At 47.1% G+C, this 19,944-nt stretch overlaps 1 protein-coding gene across 15 annotated transcripts in view; it reads right to left on the reverse strand.

The window, feature by feature from the left end:
* The window catches only part of LOC111601264 (Down syndrome cell adhesion molecule-like protein Dscam2), a 70,263-nt gene that overhangs the window by 15,900 nt on the left and 34,419 nt on the right, over positions 1-19,944 (reverse strand). For 8 of the 15 annotated variants that reach the window (XM_030226085.1, XM_030226078.1, XM_030226084.1 and 5 more), the window contains exons 2-4: positions 12,953-13,797; positions 12,721-12,882; positions 6,798-7,094 (exon numbers count right to left, since the gene is read on the reverse strand). In XM_030226085.1, coding sequence (XP_030081945.1) covers positions 6,798-7,094; positions 12,721-12,882; positions 12,953-13,797 — 1,304 coding nt within the window. Of the gene's footprint in view, positions 1-58; positions 347-6,797; positions 7,095-9,061; positions 9,353-10,316; positions 10,608-12,720; positions 12,883-12,952; positions 13,798-15,319; positions 15,340-19,944 lie in introns of those variants that run through there. The other 7 variants (XM_030226087.1, XM_030226079.1, XM_030226080.1 and 4 more) reach the window with 5 other exon arrangements.

Below are 19,944 nucleotides of genomic sequence, written 5' to 3' on the forward strand. Positions count from 1 at the left end.
GGACGGATTAGTGGCTCATATAACTAATCTTGTGTATGTTTTCTTAGATGCATCTAACCGTAGACGTTGAGCAGCGTGGTGAAGCGCTGCTGGCCAGCCAAGTTCTTGGCTTGGCATGTGAAATTGCCAGCGTGTGGCGCCTCAACGGAATCAATGGTCAGGACGCTGCTGCGGCTGCCCACGGCTAGGGTGCTGATGCCCAGCCTCTCGCCGATCGATTGGCCGTTCAGCGTCCACTCGATCTGCATGGGCAGATCGCCCAGCGGCACAGAGCAGTGCAGCGTTAGGTACTGGCCCACCTGAGCGGGGCCCTCTTCAAATGCAAAGGGTGTGATGCGAGGCAGAACTAAATTTATGAATGGGAAAGAATCGAAATAAAACAGTGCAGAAACATAAATGAAAACGGTTTGCAAAAATCTTCTTGAAGCAACCAAAAATATGTGCATGAATATGAAATGTCGTCGCTGCACCTATGACCTTCAGCTGGGTGCTGTAGGAGACCTTGCCGGCGGCATTTTCGCCATGGCAACTGTAGTTCCCGGCATGCTTGGCCGACACACTCTCGATGGTCAAGACGCTGCTGCGCCTGCCCATTTTGGCAATGAGTATGTCCTGATCATCGTCATTGAAGAGCGGCTGCTTGTTAAATGTCCAGCGTATGTTCAGGGGCAAATCGCCTTCGGTTAGGGTGCACTGATAGGTTATATACTGGCCCAGATGCGTGGGCTGAGCACTCGTGGCAAAGGGCGTTATTTGGGGTAGTACTTTTGGTGGTATGCGTATAACAGAAAGCATAAGAAACAGATAACAGAATATACAAATTAAGACCAACTACAGAAACTAAACAAAACTACAACAAATTGAGATTCAGTTGCTTAGGAGCTGCCCAACCGTTCACTATCAGCGCAGCGGTATACTCCACGGTCTGGGCACTGTTGCGAGCCCGGCATGTGTAGTTGCCAGCATTGTTGCCATTCACCGAGTCGATGGTCAAGACGTTGACTTTTTTGCCTATTTTCGAACTGGTCACGCCGTGGTACTCGTTGATGGCATAGTCATTAAACAGCCAGTAGATATCCACGGGCAGATCCCCTTTGGAGATGGTGCACTGCACGGTCACCGAGTCGCCGAAGTTCGCTGGCTCATTTCCAAACTCGAAGGGCGTTATATGCGGCGGCACTTTTAAATAGGATCAAGGTAATGCAGTGGAATATAAAATCTGGTCAAGAGTTCGTTGTACCCCCAAGTTCGCTGCCTAAGTCATTTGATTGAAGCGAGAAATTTACCAAGCCAAAAGCAAACATGCATATTCTGTGTTGTTTTGTGTGATTTACAATTGCATTGGTGTAAATTATAAAAGAAATACCAATAAAATAAAATTGACATTCATGTGCTGTACAAATCTCGCTGTACCATTGACAAAGAGCTGGGCCGTATAGACCGAGGAGGCCCACAGATTTCTAGCCTTGCACGTGTAGTTGCCGACGTGACGTGCATTGACCGCATCGATCATCAGCACGCTCAGACGCTTGCCCATTTTGGATGTCGAAATACCCGAATAGTGATTGATGGGATAATCATTGAAGTGCCACTCGATGTCGAGCGGCAGATCACCCGAGCTAACCAGACAATTCACCGAAACGGAATCCTCGAAATTGACGGGCGCTTCGCCGAAATCAAAATGCGCTATTTTTGGTGCAACTATTAAAGAAGTCAAATACAGATTACTACAATATACACTAGAACTAGATAAGAGTTAAGGCCTTTCGCTTTATGGGGCGGGAGTTACAAACTAAAGAATTGAAGGAACAAAATGATAGCTATATAAAATAATTCTAGATAGACTACGACTACTCATGGTGCAAATACCATTCACAATAAGCTCGGTCGTATAGTTAACGGCAGCTGCATGATTCTTAGCTCGACAGCTGTATCTGCCAGCATGGCGCGCCTGAACACTGTCAATTGTTAGCATGCTGTTCCGCTTGCCGCCCTTTATGACACTTATGCCCGAGTAGGAGCTGATGCCGTAGTCATTGAACAGCCACTCAATGTCGATGGGCGAGTCTCCAATTGATATCTGACACATTATGGATACCGAATCCTCGACATTCGCTGGCTCGTCGCCAAAGTCAAAGGGCATAATTTTGGGTGGAACTTGTGTAGGAATGAGAAAGGATAACATTAAAGCAAAAACGAAAGCAAAAGCACAAAAAATATGCCCGCTCTGGCAGTAGCTTCTTTAACAACCATTCACAATTAAAGCAGCCGAAAATTCACTGCTGGCTGCTTTGTTCTTTGCCTTGCAGCTGTAGTTGCCGGCGTGACCTGCGTGCACGGAGTCTATGGTCAAGACGCTGGTTCGCTTGCCCCCTCGAAGAACAGCAATGCCCGAGGCAAAGTTAATGGGCTGGCCGTTAAAGAGCCATTCGATATCGATGGGCAGATCACCAGATTGTACCAAACAATTTACAGAAACGGAATCCTCAAAGTTAGCTGGGACTTCGCCGAAATCAAAGGCTGCTAGTTTGGGAGGAGCTAAAGGAATATTCGATATGTTCAAGTCTTTCATAGTTAGAATTTAGTGCTGGGTAATGGGAAATGAAGTTAAAAATAATATTTAATTAAAACTTGATATCAGCCAAACTTTTCATATACCATTCACTATCAACTCAGTCGTGTGGTTGACAGCAGCCGCATGATTCCTGGCCAGGCAAGTGTATTTGCCCGCGTGACGAGCACTTACATTATCTATGGTCAACATGCTCGTTCGCTTGCCACCTTTCATGACTGTAATGCCCGAGTACGAGCTGATGCCGTAGTCATTGAAGAGCCACTCAATATCGATGGGCAGATCGCCGCTAGAGGTAAGACAAGTGACCGATACGGAATCTTCGACATTCGTGGGCTCATCTCCAAAGTCAAAGGTCGTGATTTTGGGAGGGACTTTAAAGAGTGACAATGTGTAGATGTAGAGTTATAAATCATAAACGAAATCAACTTAAAATAACCAAAAACCAAGTCTATATCAAGCCATTGAATACCATTCACTACGAGCTCAGATGTAAAGTTAACAGCAGCTGCATGATTCTTGGCCCGGCAACTGTATTTGCCGGCATGACGCGCCTGCACGTTGTCGATGCCCAGGACACTGCTGCGCTTGCCGCCCTTGACTACAGTGATGCCCGAGTAGGAGCTGATGCCATAGTCGTTGAATAGCCACTCAATATCGATGGGCAGATCGCCACTGGATATAAGACACGTGACGGAAACTGAGTCCTCGACGTTGGTGGGCTCCTCTCCAAAGTCAAAGGGCGTTATCTTGGGCGGTACTTTGAGCAAAGAGTTGGGAGTGGAGGAGTTTAAATAAATCCAACAAAATCAAAATATCTAACATCTAAAATGATTTCTAACTAATACTCGAAGCCTGCTGTCGCTACCGTTCACAGTCAATTCCGTAGTATAATTCACAGCTGCCGCATGGTTTTTCGCCTTGCAGCTATATTTGCCGGCGTGCCGAGCCTGAACGTTGTCAATGCTCAGCATGCTGTTGCGCTTGCCACCTTTCACAACGTTAATGCCCGAGTAGGAGCTGATGCCATAGTCGTTGAAGAACCATTCGATGTCGATGGGCAAGTCACCGCTGGAGATGAGGCAAGTGACAGACACAGAATCCTCAACATTTGTAGGCTCTTCCCCAAAGGTGAAGGGCGTGATCTTAGGCGGTGCTTGAGAAAACAAAAATTCAGGAGTTGCACTTGTAAATTGAAAAAACTTAAATGATAATGGCAACAGAATCGTAATATAACTAAGTTAAATCATTCTCATGGCTTTCGGCTACTAGATACCATTCACAATCAGCTCGGTCGTATGGTTGACGGCTGCCGCCTGGTTCCGGGCACGACACGTGTAATTGCCCACGTGACTGGCGTGGACATTGTCAATGCTCAGAACGCTGTTGCGCTTGCCGCCCTTCATGACCATAATGCCAGAGTACGAGCTGATGCCGTAGTGATTGAACAACCATTCGATGTCGATGGGCAAATCGCCAGTTGAGATCAGACAGGTCACCGAAACAGAATCCTCAACGTTTGCCGGCTCTTCGCCAAAGCTAAACGGCGTTATTTTGGGTGGAACTTGGGAGCAGCAAAACGAAAAGGGAAAGGACTCTCAACAGACATATAATAACGAAAATAATAAATTCTACAACTAATTTAGATAAAGACGTCTTGCTCTGGCCAACCATTGACTATGAGCGCCGCCGAGAACTCGCTGCTGGCAGCCTTGTTCTTAGCCTTGCAGCTGTAGTTGCCAGCGTGTCCAGCATGAACCGAGTCGATTGTCAAGAGGCTTGTGCGTTTGCCTCCCTTGAGCACCGCAATGCCAGCGGCGTAGTTGACCGGCGATCCCTCGAACAACCACTCGATTTCAATTGGCAAATCGCCTGAGGTCACCAGGCAATTGACAGAGACAGAATCCTCAAAGTTGGCCGGTGCTCCGCCAAAATCAAAGGGCGCTATTTTGGGCGGAGCTGTGAAGGAAATCGTGTGTGTAAGGAGATGAAAATCAAAAGGAAAACTGGAGAAAAAATCACAGATCATGCACATATAGCCCATAAGTAGTACCATTCACAATCAACTCCGCTGTGTATTCCGCAGAGTTCGCATCGTTTCGCGCTTTGCACGTATAGTTGCCCGCATGACTCCCATGCACCGAGTCGATGGTCAAGATGCTCGCCTTCTTGCCGCCCTTAACTATGGAGACGCCTGTGTAGGCCTGTATGTTCGCGCCATTGAACAGCCAAGTAATATCCATGGGCAGATCGCCCAAGTAGATAAGGCAATTGACCGAAACCGATTCCTCAAAGTTGATCGCGTGATCGCCAAAGTCAAAGGGTGCAATTTTGGGAGGGACTTGATATGGCGGGATGTGGCAAGGGGCGAAAAATCATAAGAGAAAAGAAAACCAAACAGAAAGCAAATGAAATTGTAGTTTTGCCAGGTCTTCGTGTACCATTCACCACCAGCTCGGCGGTGTAGTTCACCGAGGTGGCCCTGTTGACGGCCACGCACGTGTAGTTGCCCGCATGATGATCGCGCACAAAGTCTATGGACAGGGCGCTGATCTTCTTGCCCAGCTTCACCATCGACACATCGTAGACATTCTCGTTGATCTCGCGTCCATTGAACAGCCAAGCAAAACTAACAGGGAAATCGCCCGAGGTCACCAAACATTGAACGCTCGCCGATTCACCAAAGTTTGAGGGATCCTCGCCAAAGTCAAATGGTGCAATTTTGGGTGAAACTTGGGATTGATGCACAGGATTTGGTTCAAAAGTAAAACAATAGCAAATAAATATTATTCAAAGTGTAAATAAGTTGTATTAACCGTTCACTTTCAGCTCGGCTGTGTGATTGACACGACCCGCTCGATTCTCGGCTATGCAGGAGTAGTTGCCCGCATGCTTGGCCGAGACTGCCTCGATGGTCAGCTCGTTGATGCGCTTGCCACGCTTGGTGGTCAATATCTCTAGATAGTCCTCGAAGGGCTTATCATTTAACGTCCAGGTAATGTTAACGGGCAAATCACCGCCCGATATGGTGCACTGCACATTGACAAATTCGCCATAGCTCATGGACTCGTCACCAAAGGAGAAGGGATTAATGCGAGGCACAGCTAGATAGAAGTGCAACAAAGGTCAACATTTTGTCAGCTCAAAACACTAATTTCAACAGCACACAGCACACTGTATATAGCATATATATTGATGAAGAAGCACACGCCAAATAACGACAATAGCAACAACTACAATTGGGTTCCTCGGTGTACCGAAGTGCATATACCCTTGCTTAGACTCTTGAAAGGGTATAACTGAGGGTATAACTAGCTCTCTATGTACACTTTGTGTGGCCACGCACCGTTGACAATCAGCTCAGCTGAGTGCTCAGCGCGACCTGCTGAATTGCTGGCAATGCACGTGTAATTGCCCGCGTGCTTCGCCTCGATGGCATCGATCATGAGATTGTTGATGCGGCCACGTTTCTCAGTGAATATCTCCAGATCGGGCAACAGCGGATGGCGATTCAGTGTCCAGATGACCGAAACGGGCAGATCACCGCCCGATATGGTGCAATGCACCGAGACAGGCTCGCCAAAATTCATGGCATCCGTGCCGAAGGAGAAGGGCGTTATCTTGGGCGGCACTGGGCATGAATGGGCGTGACAAAAATATAAAAACAAATCAGAAAAGTACAAAATAAATAAGAAATAAAAAAAATCAATTTTCGCATATTTCGTCAGTCGACAAACCGTTCACAATCAAGCGCGCCGAGTGGGCGGTCAAGCCCGCCTTGTTCTGGGCATGGCATGAGTAGAGTCCGGCATGGTGAGCGGCCACAGATTCGATGGACAGCACATTGATGCGTTTGCCAATGCGCGAAAAGGAGATGTCATGGTAGCTATCAATGGTGGCATTGTTGAGCAGCCACGTGACATTCATGGGCAGATCTCCGCCTAGAATGGTGCACTGCACCGAGGCAGGCTCCCCATAATTCAATGGCTCCTCGCCAAAGTCAAAGGGCGCGATCTTGGGTGAGACTTAACAAGGGCAAGTTGCAAGAGTATAGCATAGTTGTAGATAGTCAGATTGATAAGTACAGATATATATATATATGTATAGGTAGGGTGAACATTGTCAGAACGCGTTAGCTGGATTAGTATCGCATGAAACTCTAATGCAACGGAGTTAGCTCATTAAACGTAACCATAACCCCGCGTAGCTAAAACACTTTGAATACCATTAACAGTCAGATTGACGCCGTAGCTGGTCGTGCCCGCCGCATTGCTGGCGATGCAGGTGTAGGTGCCCGTGTGGGCTGGACTGGCGCTTGGTATGGACAGCATGCTCGTCTTGCTGCTAATGCGATTCGTGCGCATCTGTGGCTGCAGCAGATCGTAGCTGGCGCTGGCGCTGCGCTCGAAGCTCCAGTGCACACGTAGAGGACGATCGCCCTTTTGAATTTGACAAAACAGGTCAATGGAGTCGCCCGTATTGATGACATCCTCGTACGCAAAGGGCACAATCTGCGGCAGTACTGGGTGCAAGGTGTGTGTAAGTGTGTAAAGTGTTAGGCGGGAGTCACAAAACCAAAATGAATTTCAAAATGAAAGATGCTGCTCTACTCTCTCTAGATACTGTTGGCTAACCGTTGACAAACAACTCCGTCGTGTAGCTAATGTTGCCGGCACTATTGCTGGCCACGCAGCTGTAGTTGCCCGAGTGGACCGCCTTGACGGTCTCCACAGTCAGAAGGCTAATCCGTTCACCTATTTTGCTAGCCATGACGCCCAGGTGTGGAAACAGAGGCAAGTCGTTGTGGGTCCAGCGTATTCGCAAGGGCAGATCACCTTTGGACACATGGCAGGTCAACTGGATGCTGTCGCCCTCGTTAGCATCGTTGTCAAAGCTAAAGGGATGTATGCTAGGCAGCACTGCAGAGACGGGTGGGGATCGGGTATGGACATGGCAAACCGAACACAAGAATAACCAAAAAGAAAACCAAATGTGAGAAAATAGTTTTGTCTAGAGTCACCATTGACTTTCAGCTCGGCGCTGTAGCTGCTCTCGCCAGCCGGATTGCTAGCCCGACAGGTGTAGATGCCCCGATGCTCAGCGGATATATAGTCAATGTTAAGAGTGCTGGATTTGCTGGACATGCGGCCGATGACCACATCCCAGTCGCCGCTGATCAGTGTCTGATTGTTCAGCGCCCAGCTAATGTTGATGGGCAGATCACCCTTAATAACGGTGCATTGAATGCCCATGGTTTCGCCAGAGTTGGAGGCCTCGTCGCCAAAGTCAAAGGGTCGAATTTGTGGGGGAACTGTGGGATGGTTTTCATTGGGATTTCAAAATCAAAATAAACCAAAAACATTTACTACTCATACGTATAGTGATCATTATGTTCTCTAGATCAAACCATTGACAACTAGTTCAGCTGTTTGCTCAGCGCTGCCCGCTGAATTGCTGGCAATGCACTTAAACAGCCCGCGATGATGATCGTTAATGGAATCGATGCTCAATGAGCTAAGTTTCGGTGACATTTTTATAATTCGTATGCCCACGTTCTCGTTCGTTATGGGCTGTCCATTTAGGGTCCAGTGCAGCTGCAGCGGTGTGTCGCCCTTGAACACCATGCACTGGACGGCAGTGCTGTCGCCATAGTTCGAAGGCTCATCACCAAAAACAAAGGGCATAACTTGGGGAGGTACTGGACGTATGGAAGAAAAACACTCGAGACTAGAGTAAATTTATTTATTAACAGCTATTCAGCTACAATTCAACGCACTTTTCTTGGTAATTGCGACATGAAATCAATTAAAAACTGGAAAACACACTAACTGCCCAATTCAGCACATTTTTTCCTAATAATACTAACACAGAAGTATTGAAAAAGTGAACACAAGATTTGTTTGGACAATTCAGCTTCAGTTCAGCACATTTTTACTTCATAATTATGACATTAAACAATTCAGCTACAATTCAGCACATTTTTTCTAACAATACTAACAACGAAGTATTGAAAAAGTGAACACAAAATTTGTTTGGACAATTCAGCTACAATTCAGCACATTTTTTTCCTAATAATACTAGCAAAGAAGTATTGAAAAACTGAACACAAGATTTGTCTGGACAATTCAGTTTCAATTCAGCACATTTTTACTTCATAATTATGACATTAAACAATTCAGCTACAATTCAGCACATTTTTTCTAACAATACTAACAACGAAGTATTGAAAAAGTGAACACAAAATTTGTTTGGACAATTCAGCTTCAATTCAGCAAAGTTTTTTCTAATAATTTTGACAAACTACCTGCAATGTGTTTCTTTGCCAGATAATTCAGCAGTCTTTGATGCTTTTGAGACAGCAGTAAATTAAGTTTACAGCCTTAAGCAGTGCTCCAACATGAATTTTTTATCTCAGCAATTAACATATAGTGCTACTTAGGAATAGAGTTCAGTACGTTTTACTCACTAAGCGTATCTGAGCAAACAAACCGTTAACTTGCAATTCAGCAACATATTCGCTGCTGCCCGCTGCATTGCTGGCTGTGCACTTGTAAATACCGCGATGAAATGCATTCAGCGAATCGATATTCAGCAAACTCGTTCGATCATTCCAACGCCCCAAACTAAAACCGTTCTGGCCATCAACAATGGGCTCAGAGTTAAGGAACCAACGTATTTCCAGGGGCGCATCGCCCTTGGGCACCAAACAATTCGCGCTGGCAATGTCGCCCACATCGGCCGCTGATTCGCCAAAGCTAAAGGGACGCACCTGAGGCGGCACTTGAAGGTGGTTTAAGAGGTTTAAGATTAAATTAATGAAATTAGAACAAGCTAAAAACTAAATTGAAATGCGTATGAATAAAATGAATTATGATCCTCATAAATCCCACAAACCATTCACATGTAATTCAGCGCTGTATTCAGCGCTGCCCGCCTTGTTGGTGGCTATGCATTTGTATACTCCTCGATGTCTAGCCTCCAGAGCGTCAATACTTAATGAGCTGGTGCGTGGATTTAGGCGTGATAGAGAGAAGCCATGCTCGCCCGTTATGATGGGCGCCGAGTTCAAGGTCCAACGTATTTCCATGGGCAAATCGCCCTTTGGTACCATACAGAATATGCCAGCTATTTCGCCAGTATTGGCGGGCTCAGCACCAAAGTCAAAGGGTTGTATTTGCGGAGGCACTTTTTAGAGGGTTGGGGAATCGGGTCAACAAATTATGATAAATATCAAAAATAAAGAGTTAAACTAGGAATTAACTAGATCATATACTAAGAACTTGTTCTATTGACGCGACGAACCATTCACTTCTAGTATAGCAACATATTCAGCATAACCCGCTGAATTGTTCGCTATGCACTTATAGCTTCCACGATGAGCAGCCTCCAAGGAGTCGACGTTCAATGAGCTCGTGCGCTTATTGAGTCGCACTATCGTAAATCCCAGTTCACCATTGACTATCAGCGCTGAATTTATAGTCCAAAATATATCTAGAGGCAAGTCTCCCTTGGGCACCACGCAGGTAACACTGGCTACCTCGCCACGATTGAGCGGCTCATCTCCAAAGGAAAATTGACTTATTTGTGGAGCAACTGCATTAGAATGAAATTTTGACACTTTTTACTTGAATTCAGCTGGCTAAACCCATACAGCACACACGCCTCCGATCACCGAATAAACCAGATAAATGTTAGATGGACAGAGTAGATAGCAATAGTAGCGAGAAGCTGTTCAAGCACGAACCATTAACTTGCAATTCAGCGCTGTATTTGGCATGACCCGCCTGGTTCTGGGCTATGCAGCTGTAGACCCCACGATGCTTGGCCTCGAGCATATCCACGCTGAGGTAACTGGTGCGACTATTCAGTTTAATGACCATAAAGCCATTCACTCCTGTCTCAATGGTCTCATCATTCAGAGTCCAAAATATTTCCAAGGGCAAATCACCCTTGAGCACGACGCAATTAATGCTCAGAACATCGCCCATGTTGAATACCTCGCTGCCAAAGCTAAAGGGCACCACATGTGGCGGCACTGTATGAATAATGTGTGTAAATTATAAATAAATAAATCAAAATAATCAACTGAATTCATATTTCGTAAGGCTGGAATCAGTTAGTGCAGATACCATTGACTTTAAGCTCGGAGGTTGTGAAACTTGATCCTGCCTTATTTTCGGCAATGCACTTGAATGTGCCCCGATGATATTGCTCAACGGCGGCTATGTTAAGGACACTGGTCTTTGGGGACAGCTTCAGTATGGTAATGCCCTCCTCGCCGTTGATAATGGGTCGCGAGTTGAGCGTCCATTTGATGGTGATGGGCACGTCGCCCTTTTGCACCATGCACTGAACGCCCGCGTTTTCGCCCGTGTTGACGGGATCGTCGCCGAACGAGAAAGGGGCTATTGACGGTGGCACTGACGGAAACAAAATGGGAAATGGGATATCAACATAAACTCAACATGAACTCAAGCATAAATCTGGCGCTACTTCGAAAGGGAAAGCTATAGTTAACCGTTGACAGCCAGCAGGGCTGATTGCCGCGTTTCTCCGGCATTGTTGGTGGCCACGCAGGAGTAGTTGCCCGCGTGGCGAGCGCGCACGGACTCGATGCTCAGCACACTGATGCGTTGGCTATTGCGGGTGACAACGACGCCATCGTTGGTGAAGACCCGCCCGCCGTTCTTGGTCCAAGCAATGTCTAACGGCAGATCGCCCTTGTTGACGGTGCAATAGGCCGAGACCATGTCCAATTCGTTGATGCTCTCTTCTCCAAAGTCGAAGGGCATTACTTGAGGCAGTACTGTGGGGTTTGGGTGGGATTTATGTTCAAGTAAAAGCAAACAAAAGCAACGAAAGTAGAACTAAAGCAACATGGATTAACCATTGACAGCCAGCATCGCCGATTGCCTAGTAGCCCCTGCGTTATTCGTGGCCACGCAGGAGTAGTTGCCCGCGTGTCGAGCTCGCACTGATTCGATGCTAAGGACACTCAGGCGCTGGCTGTTCCGATTGACCAGCAGCCCGTCGTTCGTATAGAGCCGTCCGCCGTTCTTCGTCCAATAGATGTCCACGGGCAGGTCGCCCTTGTTGACGGTGCACGACACCGACACCATGTCCAGCTCATTGATGCTCTCATCGCCAAAGTCGAAGGGGACTATCTGAGGCAAAACTGGGAGGGGTTGTTCGGAAATTAAAAGCAAAAGCAAAGCAATGCAAAGTGAAAACTGAATAAGCGAAAACTAAATAAAATCTCTTAACCATTGACGGCCAGCATGGCCCAGTGTTTGCTCTCCCCAGCATTGTTTGTGGCCACGCAGGAGTAGTTGCCGGCATGGCGAGCGCGCACGGACTCGATGCTCAAGACGCTCATGCGCGTGCTGGTTTTGGTAACCACAATGCCATCGTTGGTATAGACTCGACCGCCGTTCTTAGTCCAGGCGACGTCGATGGGCAAATCGCCCTTGTTGACCGTACAGGAGGCGGACACCATGTCCAGCTCATTGACGCTCTCCTCACCGAACTCAAAGGGCACTATCTGAGGCAGTACTTAGATTGTTTGGAAGGTTTAACAAATTAAAACAATTGCTCTACAATCAATGTACAACTACTAAGCGAATCAAGAGAGCGAAAAACTAAGAGAACAGAGAGAGAGAGAGAGAGAGAGAGAGAGAGAGGAGCATCACCATTGACGCGCAGCTCGGCCGTGTGGTAGACAATGCCAGCGGCATTCCGAGCTACACAGGTGTAGTTGGCCCTGTGGCGCGCGTGCACCGACTCAATGCTCAGCATGCTGATGCGCTGCGTTGTCTTGGTGATCAAGATGCCATCGTTGGCCATTAGACGTGCCGCGCCAAGCTTCGGTTCCGGCGCTGTAGTCCAATACACCTCGAGTGGCGTGTCGCCCTTGTTGACCGTACACGTAGCCGAGACCATATCGCTCATATTAATGGCCTCCTCGCCAAAGTCAAAGGGCACTATTTGCGGCGGCACTGAGATTGAACAAATCATTGAAGGGAGTGAAAGGAGCGACCAGCGTTGCAGTTTATCTCCTGGCTGAAAATTCAACCCGCCCGAAATGGTAAAAATGGGCGCACAGCTTTCTGGAGGGAAAGCTGACGCTATAATCGAACTAATCAACTTACCCATAACTTGCACTTCCAGTGAACCACGTGCCGAGTAACCCTCTTGATTCTTTGCCACGCACGTATAAGTTGCCTGATCCGAATTGCGCTCCACGTTCTCAATGATCAGTGTGCCATTGGGGAAGACTTTCTGCTTGCGATTGATGGGCAGTGGGCGATTATCTAGGGGGTAATGTAACCAAATTAACATAGAATCAATTCCACCCTAGTCCAATGGCTATCTATTACTTACCACGCTCCCACACGATAGAATCGATGGGATAACCAGCTACAGGGCAAGTGACCATTAGAGTTTCACCAGCGACGATTGCCTTCTTCTCCATTTGACGGATATAGGGCAGGCCGTAGACATTAAGTTTAGCCGAATGCTCGGCCACGCCCACTTTCGATTTAGCTATGCACTTGTACAGGCCGCCATCGTTGGCATGCACGGAGGTAATATTCAAGTAGGAGACGACATCGCCGTTGACTGTTACGTATTGGCCCACTTGGTAGCGGTCGTTGTTCGCGATCTTCTTGCCATCCAGTTCCCAGGAGATTTCGGGTGTGGGATTGCCGCCAGCTACGCACTTCAGGAATACACTTGGTCCGGGTTCCATGGTCTCCTCCTGGAAGGCCTGGCGTATGACGGGTGGGTCGAAACGGCCACCAAGCTTCAGCTCGGCGCTGGCCTCTGCAGACTCTTGATCGTTGCGCACAAAACATTGATACATGCCCTTGTCCTCCTTCTTAACTGATTCGATGCGCAGCACGGGATCGCTGTGGCCCATGGCCTTGCCGTCTTTCATCCAGCTGACAGTCTTGATCGGGTTGCCGGTGTACTGGCAGGTGAACACAGCGGGGCGCCCGAAGTCGATGGTCTGAGTGGGTGGATCAATTTTGGCTGACAGAGGCGCGGTCACAGTGAGCACAGTCTCGACGCTCTCGCCACCCACGGAATTGTTGACGACACACAAATATTTGCCCGAATCCTCGACGACAGCGTCCTTGATGATGAGTGTGCCCGAAACCTGTTTGACGCGATCGTTCAGCACCACAGCCTGCTTACGAGTGGTTCCCTCAATGAATTTATACCATCTGCAACGAGAGAGGCAGGTCAGTGAAGGCAGTTCAAGGGCTTCAAGTTGGCAGAGGAGAGCGGACACAAAACGAGCAAATGGCATAGGGAAAAGTCTCAAAGGTAACAGCAGTCACAGCGTGGATCTGGGGCTAATACTCATACTTACTTGAACCTGGTTTTATTCTGATTATACTTACCCTAACTGTGAGCTGCGTTCGAATCATTTGCTTGCTTTGTGAGCCGCTTAGGGTTAAGGGCAAGAGTTCCTAAGCAAAACGACCTAGCCGAAATTTAGCTACCTATAAACTGGCACTGGGTAACCCTGCCCCGGACAATGGCCCACAAACGTATCACTCAAGGGCACCTCATTGATTTCAATGCTCTTGGTGGCTATACGCGGCTTAACATGACCAATGGGTTCTGCAAATGGCAACATCGAATATTAAATCACACGCAAACATGCGTATGAACTGCCTGAACAATCTGGAATCTGTAAGTTTTCTAATGTCAAATGTACCTAAAAGCAGGCATGGGATATGCTTGTCCCTGGCATAGTATGGAAAAACTTAGCCCGATCTTGCGCGTCAGCTCCTGCAGGCGATCACCCGATATGGTGGGAGCCACGCTACCAATAGGCTCTGAAATAAAATCAATTTGAGTTGCCAAAAGACTCAACAATCTACAACTGCCTGAATATAGCTAGAGATCTAGGCATATTACCTAAATGCTGGTGTTGGATATGATTGACCTAGGCACAGAATCGCCAAGTCATTGGCAGCTGCGTTCGTAATTTCTTGTAAACGACCTCCGGAAATTTTAGGTGCCACACTGCCAACAGGTTCTGCAAAACCATGAAGCATATGTTCTATATAGTTATATGTTCTACTAGTAGAAAACTGCCCGACTTTAGTTAACTAGCTAAACTAACCGTATAATTGGCACTGGAAACGCCTGGGCCTGACAGAGCAGAGCAAAACTTGTTGAAATCTCCTTGACAAACGTAAAGCTTTTCGACTCGCCCGAGAAGCTAGGCACTCTGGCGCCAATGGGCTCTATAATACATAGTAGAAATTAACAAAATTAGCTGAAAACTGACTGAAGCTCTTAGAACTACCTTATCAAGGGCACTGGATATGCCTGAGCCTGACACAGCAATGCAAAACTCTGCCCAAAGTGCCGCACAAATGTATAACTTTTCATATCGGAAGCGAATGTGGGGCCTTTGGCGCTGACGGGTTCTAGAAGGAAGAGAAAAGCCAGCTAGTTGACAATCTAAAATCGGTCTAATAAGTCACGAAAACTGTCTGAACGTTTACCTAAAGTAGGGCACTGGATATGCCTGAGCCTGGCAGAGCAATACAATGTCGCCCGAGCTAGGCCCCAGTAAGCTAGAGATTTTCGAAGAGCTTGCAAAGGTGGGAGCCTTGGCACCGACAGGTTCTGAAAATTGCATTAAGCGATATACAGAGGTCAAGTAGGGAAAGCTGTTCTAGATTGAAAACTGCCTGATAGTAGAGGAAAGTCTTATAAGGGAGCTACCTCATGGCGGGCACAGGGTAGGCTTGAGCCTGGCAAAGCAATGCAAAACTTTGGCCCACGTCGCGAGTATAGGAAAATGAATTGGAATCTGTTGAGAAGGTTGGCGCTCTGGCTCCAATGGGTTCTGTGAATTCAATTTAAATAATTTATCAAGCTACGAAAACTGCCTGAACTTGAGTTAAACTGCAGAGTAGAGTCTACCTCTGTAGGGGCACTGGATATGCCTGAGCCTGGCAGAGCAATGCAAAACTTTGACCCACAGCTCGTGCGTAAGAAAAGGAATTATAGTCCGTCGAAAAGGTGGGTGCTCTGGAGCCAATGGGTTCTAAAAATCATAAATAAATAACTATTAAATACTGCAGAAAACTGCCTCGTTCAACTTGCCTAATTATGGGCACAGGAAAGGCTTGTGCCTGACACAATAAGGCGAAGCTAGCATTGATGGAACGCTCGAAAATGCTGCCCTTGGAGTCGCTCGAAAAGGTTGGCGCCTTTGCGCCGACGGGCTCTAAAAACAAAGTAAATTGCAAATTCAACTATTTCTATAGAGCTAATAGAACCAGTCGACAAGCGTTAGTCCAACCACAGCTACTCAGCCTACCTAAAGATTGGCACTGGATACGCCTGAGCCTCACACGTCAGGGCCAAGCTGCTCTGCTGCGGCGCGTTTATGGTGAACGTGGAGGCCACGCTGGGAAAACTGGGCGCCTTGAAGCCAACAGGTTCTTAAAATATATGCATTAAATGTATTTAAGCATAAACTAACTGACTGAATGTTGACTCGGAACTATGTACTAGACTTGCATTACCTGAAGACAGGAACTGGAAATGCCTGCGCCTGGCAGAGCATTGCGAAACTGAAGCCCAATGGAACCAGCTGCTGAAATGTTTGTACGCCCGCAGGCACAGCGGGTGCCTTTGAACCAATGGGCTCTGAGAAAATGTAAGTATTTCGAAAAAGGTCAGAGATTTTAACAGCTTAACAAATTGCGGAAACTGCCTGAATAAAAAGAGAAATTTGAATTTGGCGCCCTTTGCCTCCATTGAAAACTCAAATAAAACTCACTCGTAAGAGGTAGCAAACTGTTGCCAAGAAAAACTTTAACTTTGACCTTTTAGTGAACGTGACCTGCTGACACAGACTGCGAAAGTCAGGGCAACCCCCAAGTACCTTGAACTTCGCCGACACAAAGTTATAGAAGAAAGGGAAAGGGAAAGGGCACAGAAAAAAGACAAAGCCGGCAATAACTGGCGCACTCAATGCATATTTTATTGGGGTCAATGTTGAGCTTAAGGTTACCAAAAACTTAACAACTGCTGTGGGGCATGCGCAGTGTATGCGTGCGGGCGCAACAAGTGGCGGGGAAAGAGTCGAATTGTAAACAACAAGCGAAAGTTGACCTAAAAACGTGCGTTCATTCAAGAAACCGGTGTGCGAGCGAGATGCATGCAGTCCACACGATACACACGAGCAACGGCGTGCGCATGTAGGGGAAGTTTGTTTTGGGAAATTTCGTGTGGAGCACGCGCATGCGCGCTGCGCAAAGAGAGCGCAAGAGAGCGAACAGCTGTGATGTGCGTTTGTTTACAAACAGACACGCACACAGTCGCAATTAAAGCAAGCGTGTAGCAGGGGCTGCATTTGCTTGCCTTTTGCGGCGCTCTTCTATGAATTTGCCGTTGCCGACGGTTTATGGTTTGTTTATTTAGCTTACTTTTTATGAGTGTGTTTGCGCCTATTTTGGTAGTGCTTGTGCTCGCCTGTGTATGGTTTCTACATGCGTGTGCGCGTGTGTGTCTGTGTGTTTGTGTTTTTATTGGTGTTTGTTCACGTTGGCGCGCACATTTTATGAATGAACAGTGATTGGCCCCTCGCTTGGGGTTAAAGTTCACACGTCTCATACATTATTAAAAGCACGCATTATGCCACGAATGGCTTCTGACTAACCTGCTGATAGGCACAGGAAATGCCTGCGCCGGGCATAACAGAACTATGTCTATGCCGCGCTGCCGCTCAATCCCTGACCACTTCGTATCAATGGAGAGCGTGGGACCCTTTGCCGAAACGGGTTCTATTTGTATATATCGATTGTTATGTTATCTTGCAAAATTGCGTTTCTGACTAGAATGTCGGGTTGGGGTAGATTATAGCTGTAGAATAAGCTGTTACCGAAAACTTGGCGCCGGATAGCCCTGGGCTGGACAAAGCAGCGAAATATCTGCGCCCGCATGCAGCTCAAAGGGTTTACTCATTATCGAGGGTATGCGCGGGGCCGTGCTCGAAACAGGCTCTGGAAGTCAAATATATACAGAACTTATATTTGTCTAGCTAAGCTAATGTTTTCCTATTTGTCGGTCTAACCTGAATGCTGGCACTGGATAAGCTTGAGCGGGACAAAATAACGCCAAGTTCGTGGACAACATGCGCTCGATCCACGAACGCTTGATATCATTGGATAGCAAAGTGGGCGCCTTGCCGCCAACGGGCTCTAAGTAGAGGCAAAGTAAAGTCAATGTACGAATTGAAACTGAATGTTGAGTTTCGGCTTACCGAAAACTGGGTGCTGGATAACCCTGAGCAGGACAAAGCAGTGAAATCGTGTGAGCCTGGCGCAGTTCGATTGGTTTCTGCACCAGCTCTGGTGTTCTAGGGGCTGTGCTCGAAATGGGCTCTGTAAAATGTACGTCGAAGTAGTGAAGTGTCAATTACTACCAGCCTGATGTTGGTTTAGAATACTTTATATATATCAGCTAACCTAAAGCTAGGCGACGGATAGCCTTGAGCTGGACACAGAATTGCAGTGGCAAAATGGAATTCAACTGTATTCGGCTTATACGTCAATGCATTTATCTTGGGCGGGCTACTGGCAATGGGCTCTGAAAATGGCATCGAAAGCTTGGTAAATTCTGATAACTTAATTTACTGCCAGAATGTTGGTTGGAGTGAAATGATGATCTTACCGAAAACTAGGCGCGGGATAGCCCTGAGCGGGGCACAATATGGAAATGCTGGTGCGAACAGCCACAACTAAAGGACGAGACTGCAGTGGCGGCACTTTGGGCGCAGTGCTCGACACAGGCTCTGAAATATTACATTAAACTAGTAACACAGCTAAGATAAACCAACTACCTGAATGTTGAGTACTCTTTGAGCGTAAGGCTTTACCTAAATATGGGCACCGGATAGCCCTGAGCAGGACATAGTAGGGATAAGGTGCTGGAGCCAGCATAGGTTTTCATATCAAATTTGGCCAGCGAGACAACTTTGGGCGCAGCGCTGCTAATGGGCTCTGGGAGAGACAACAAGTTACATTTAGGATTACTAAGTAACTAGAATAAAAGACTATATAAACTGCCTGAATGTGTAGGCACTGCTAGAACCTTACCGAAAGGCGGGCACTGGATAGCCCTGAGCTGGACAAACTATGGCCACGTTTGCCTGTACGGAAACATATTCAAGATTGGTTTTCTGTATCAGAGCAACACGAGGAGCTGCGCCGCTAATGGGCTCTGAAAATTAGGGTAAACAATTACTCTATCGCAGTATACCTCAATGAAAACTGTCTGAATGCCTAAGGAGCTTGTAGTTTACCTAAAGAATGGAACTGGATAGGCCTGAGCGGGACAGAGTAAAGTAAAGCTGCCTCCCAGTGAAACGTCCACATTGCGAGTCTTGTCGCCAGAGGTAAGTCGTGGACCCACTGTGCCCACAGGCTCTACGGATATGCAAATAACGTTAGCAGAGATTGTAGAAGGTTTTCAAAAAATTAAGGGAAACTGCCTGAAGTTTTTGAACGGATTTGTGTTTACCTAAAAAATGGCATTGGATAAGCTTGGCCGGGGCAGAAGAGCGTAAAACTGGCGCCCAAATGGGCTTCGGCATTTTTGAGACGATTTTCAACACTGATCTTAGGTGCTACGCTGCCAACGGGCTCTAAGAAAACACAAATATTAAAAGAAATTATTATAAAAATCTAAAAACCCATGTAAAATGCCTGAATGTGGCTAGGACAGAGCTACACATGGAGTTTACCTAAAGCCCGGTACTGGATACGATTGGGCGGGGCAAAAGAGCGTAAAGGTCGAGCTGAGCTGAGCTGCCGCATCTTTAAGACGTTCACCAACACTTATTTTGGGCCCAACAGAGCCAACGGGTTCTGAGAAAAAAGGGTTTTAGATAAGAAAATACCTTCTTAGGTACTACTTGAAAACTGCCTTTAGAATGAATGCTAAGCTCTAGGCCTTACCTATAGGCTGGCACTGGATAGGACTGGGCTGGACAAAAGATGCTCAGATCTCCCTGCACGGGCACCTCCGCATCCTTGCGCCGCTCCCCGATGCTAATTTTGGGCGGCACGCTGCCGACGGGCTCTTAAATTGAACAACTCATTACAAAGTCAAGGAAAAACAACAACAGAACAACAGACTAAGTGGCGTACTTTGAAAACTGCGCAGAATTTGGGGCTCATAGAGATTCGAAGGGAGGCAACTAAGCCGAAGCTCAAGCCATCACAACAATTGCGTGACATTGTTTTGACCAGGCTGTTATGAGTGAATGGGTTTAATCATGCGACACTGAGGGCAGGGCTGGCTTATGGCTAATTACAATTTGCTGCCAATGATGC

The sequence above is a fragment of the Drosophila hydei genome, unplaced genomic scaffold, assembly GCF_003285905.1.
Source record: "Drosophila hydei strain 15085-1641.00,03,60 unplaced genomic scaffold, DhydRS2 tig00000060-arrow-pilon, whole genome shotgun sequence".
Classification (NCBI taxonomy): domain Eukaryota; kingdom Metazoa; phylum Arthropoda; class Insecta; order Diptera; family Drosophilidae; genus Drosophila; species Drosophila hydei.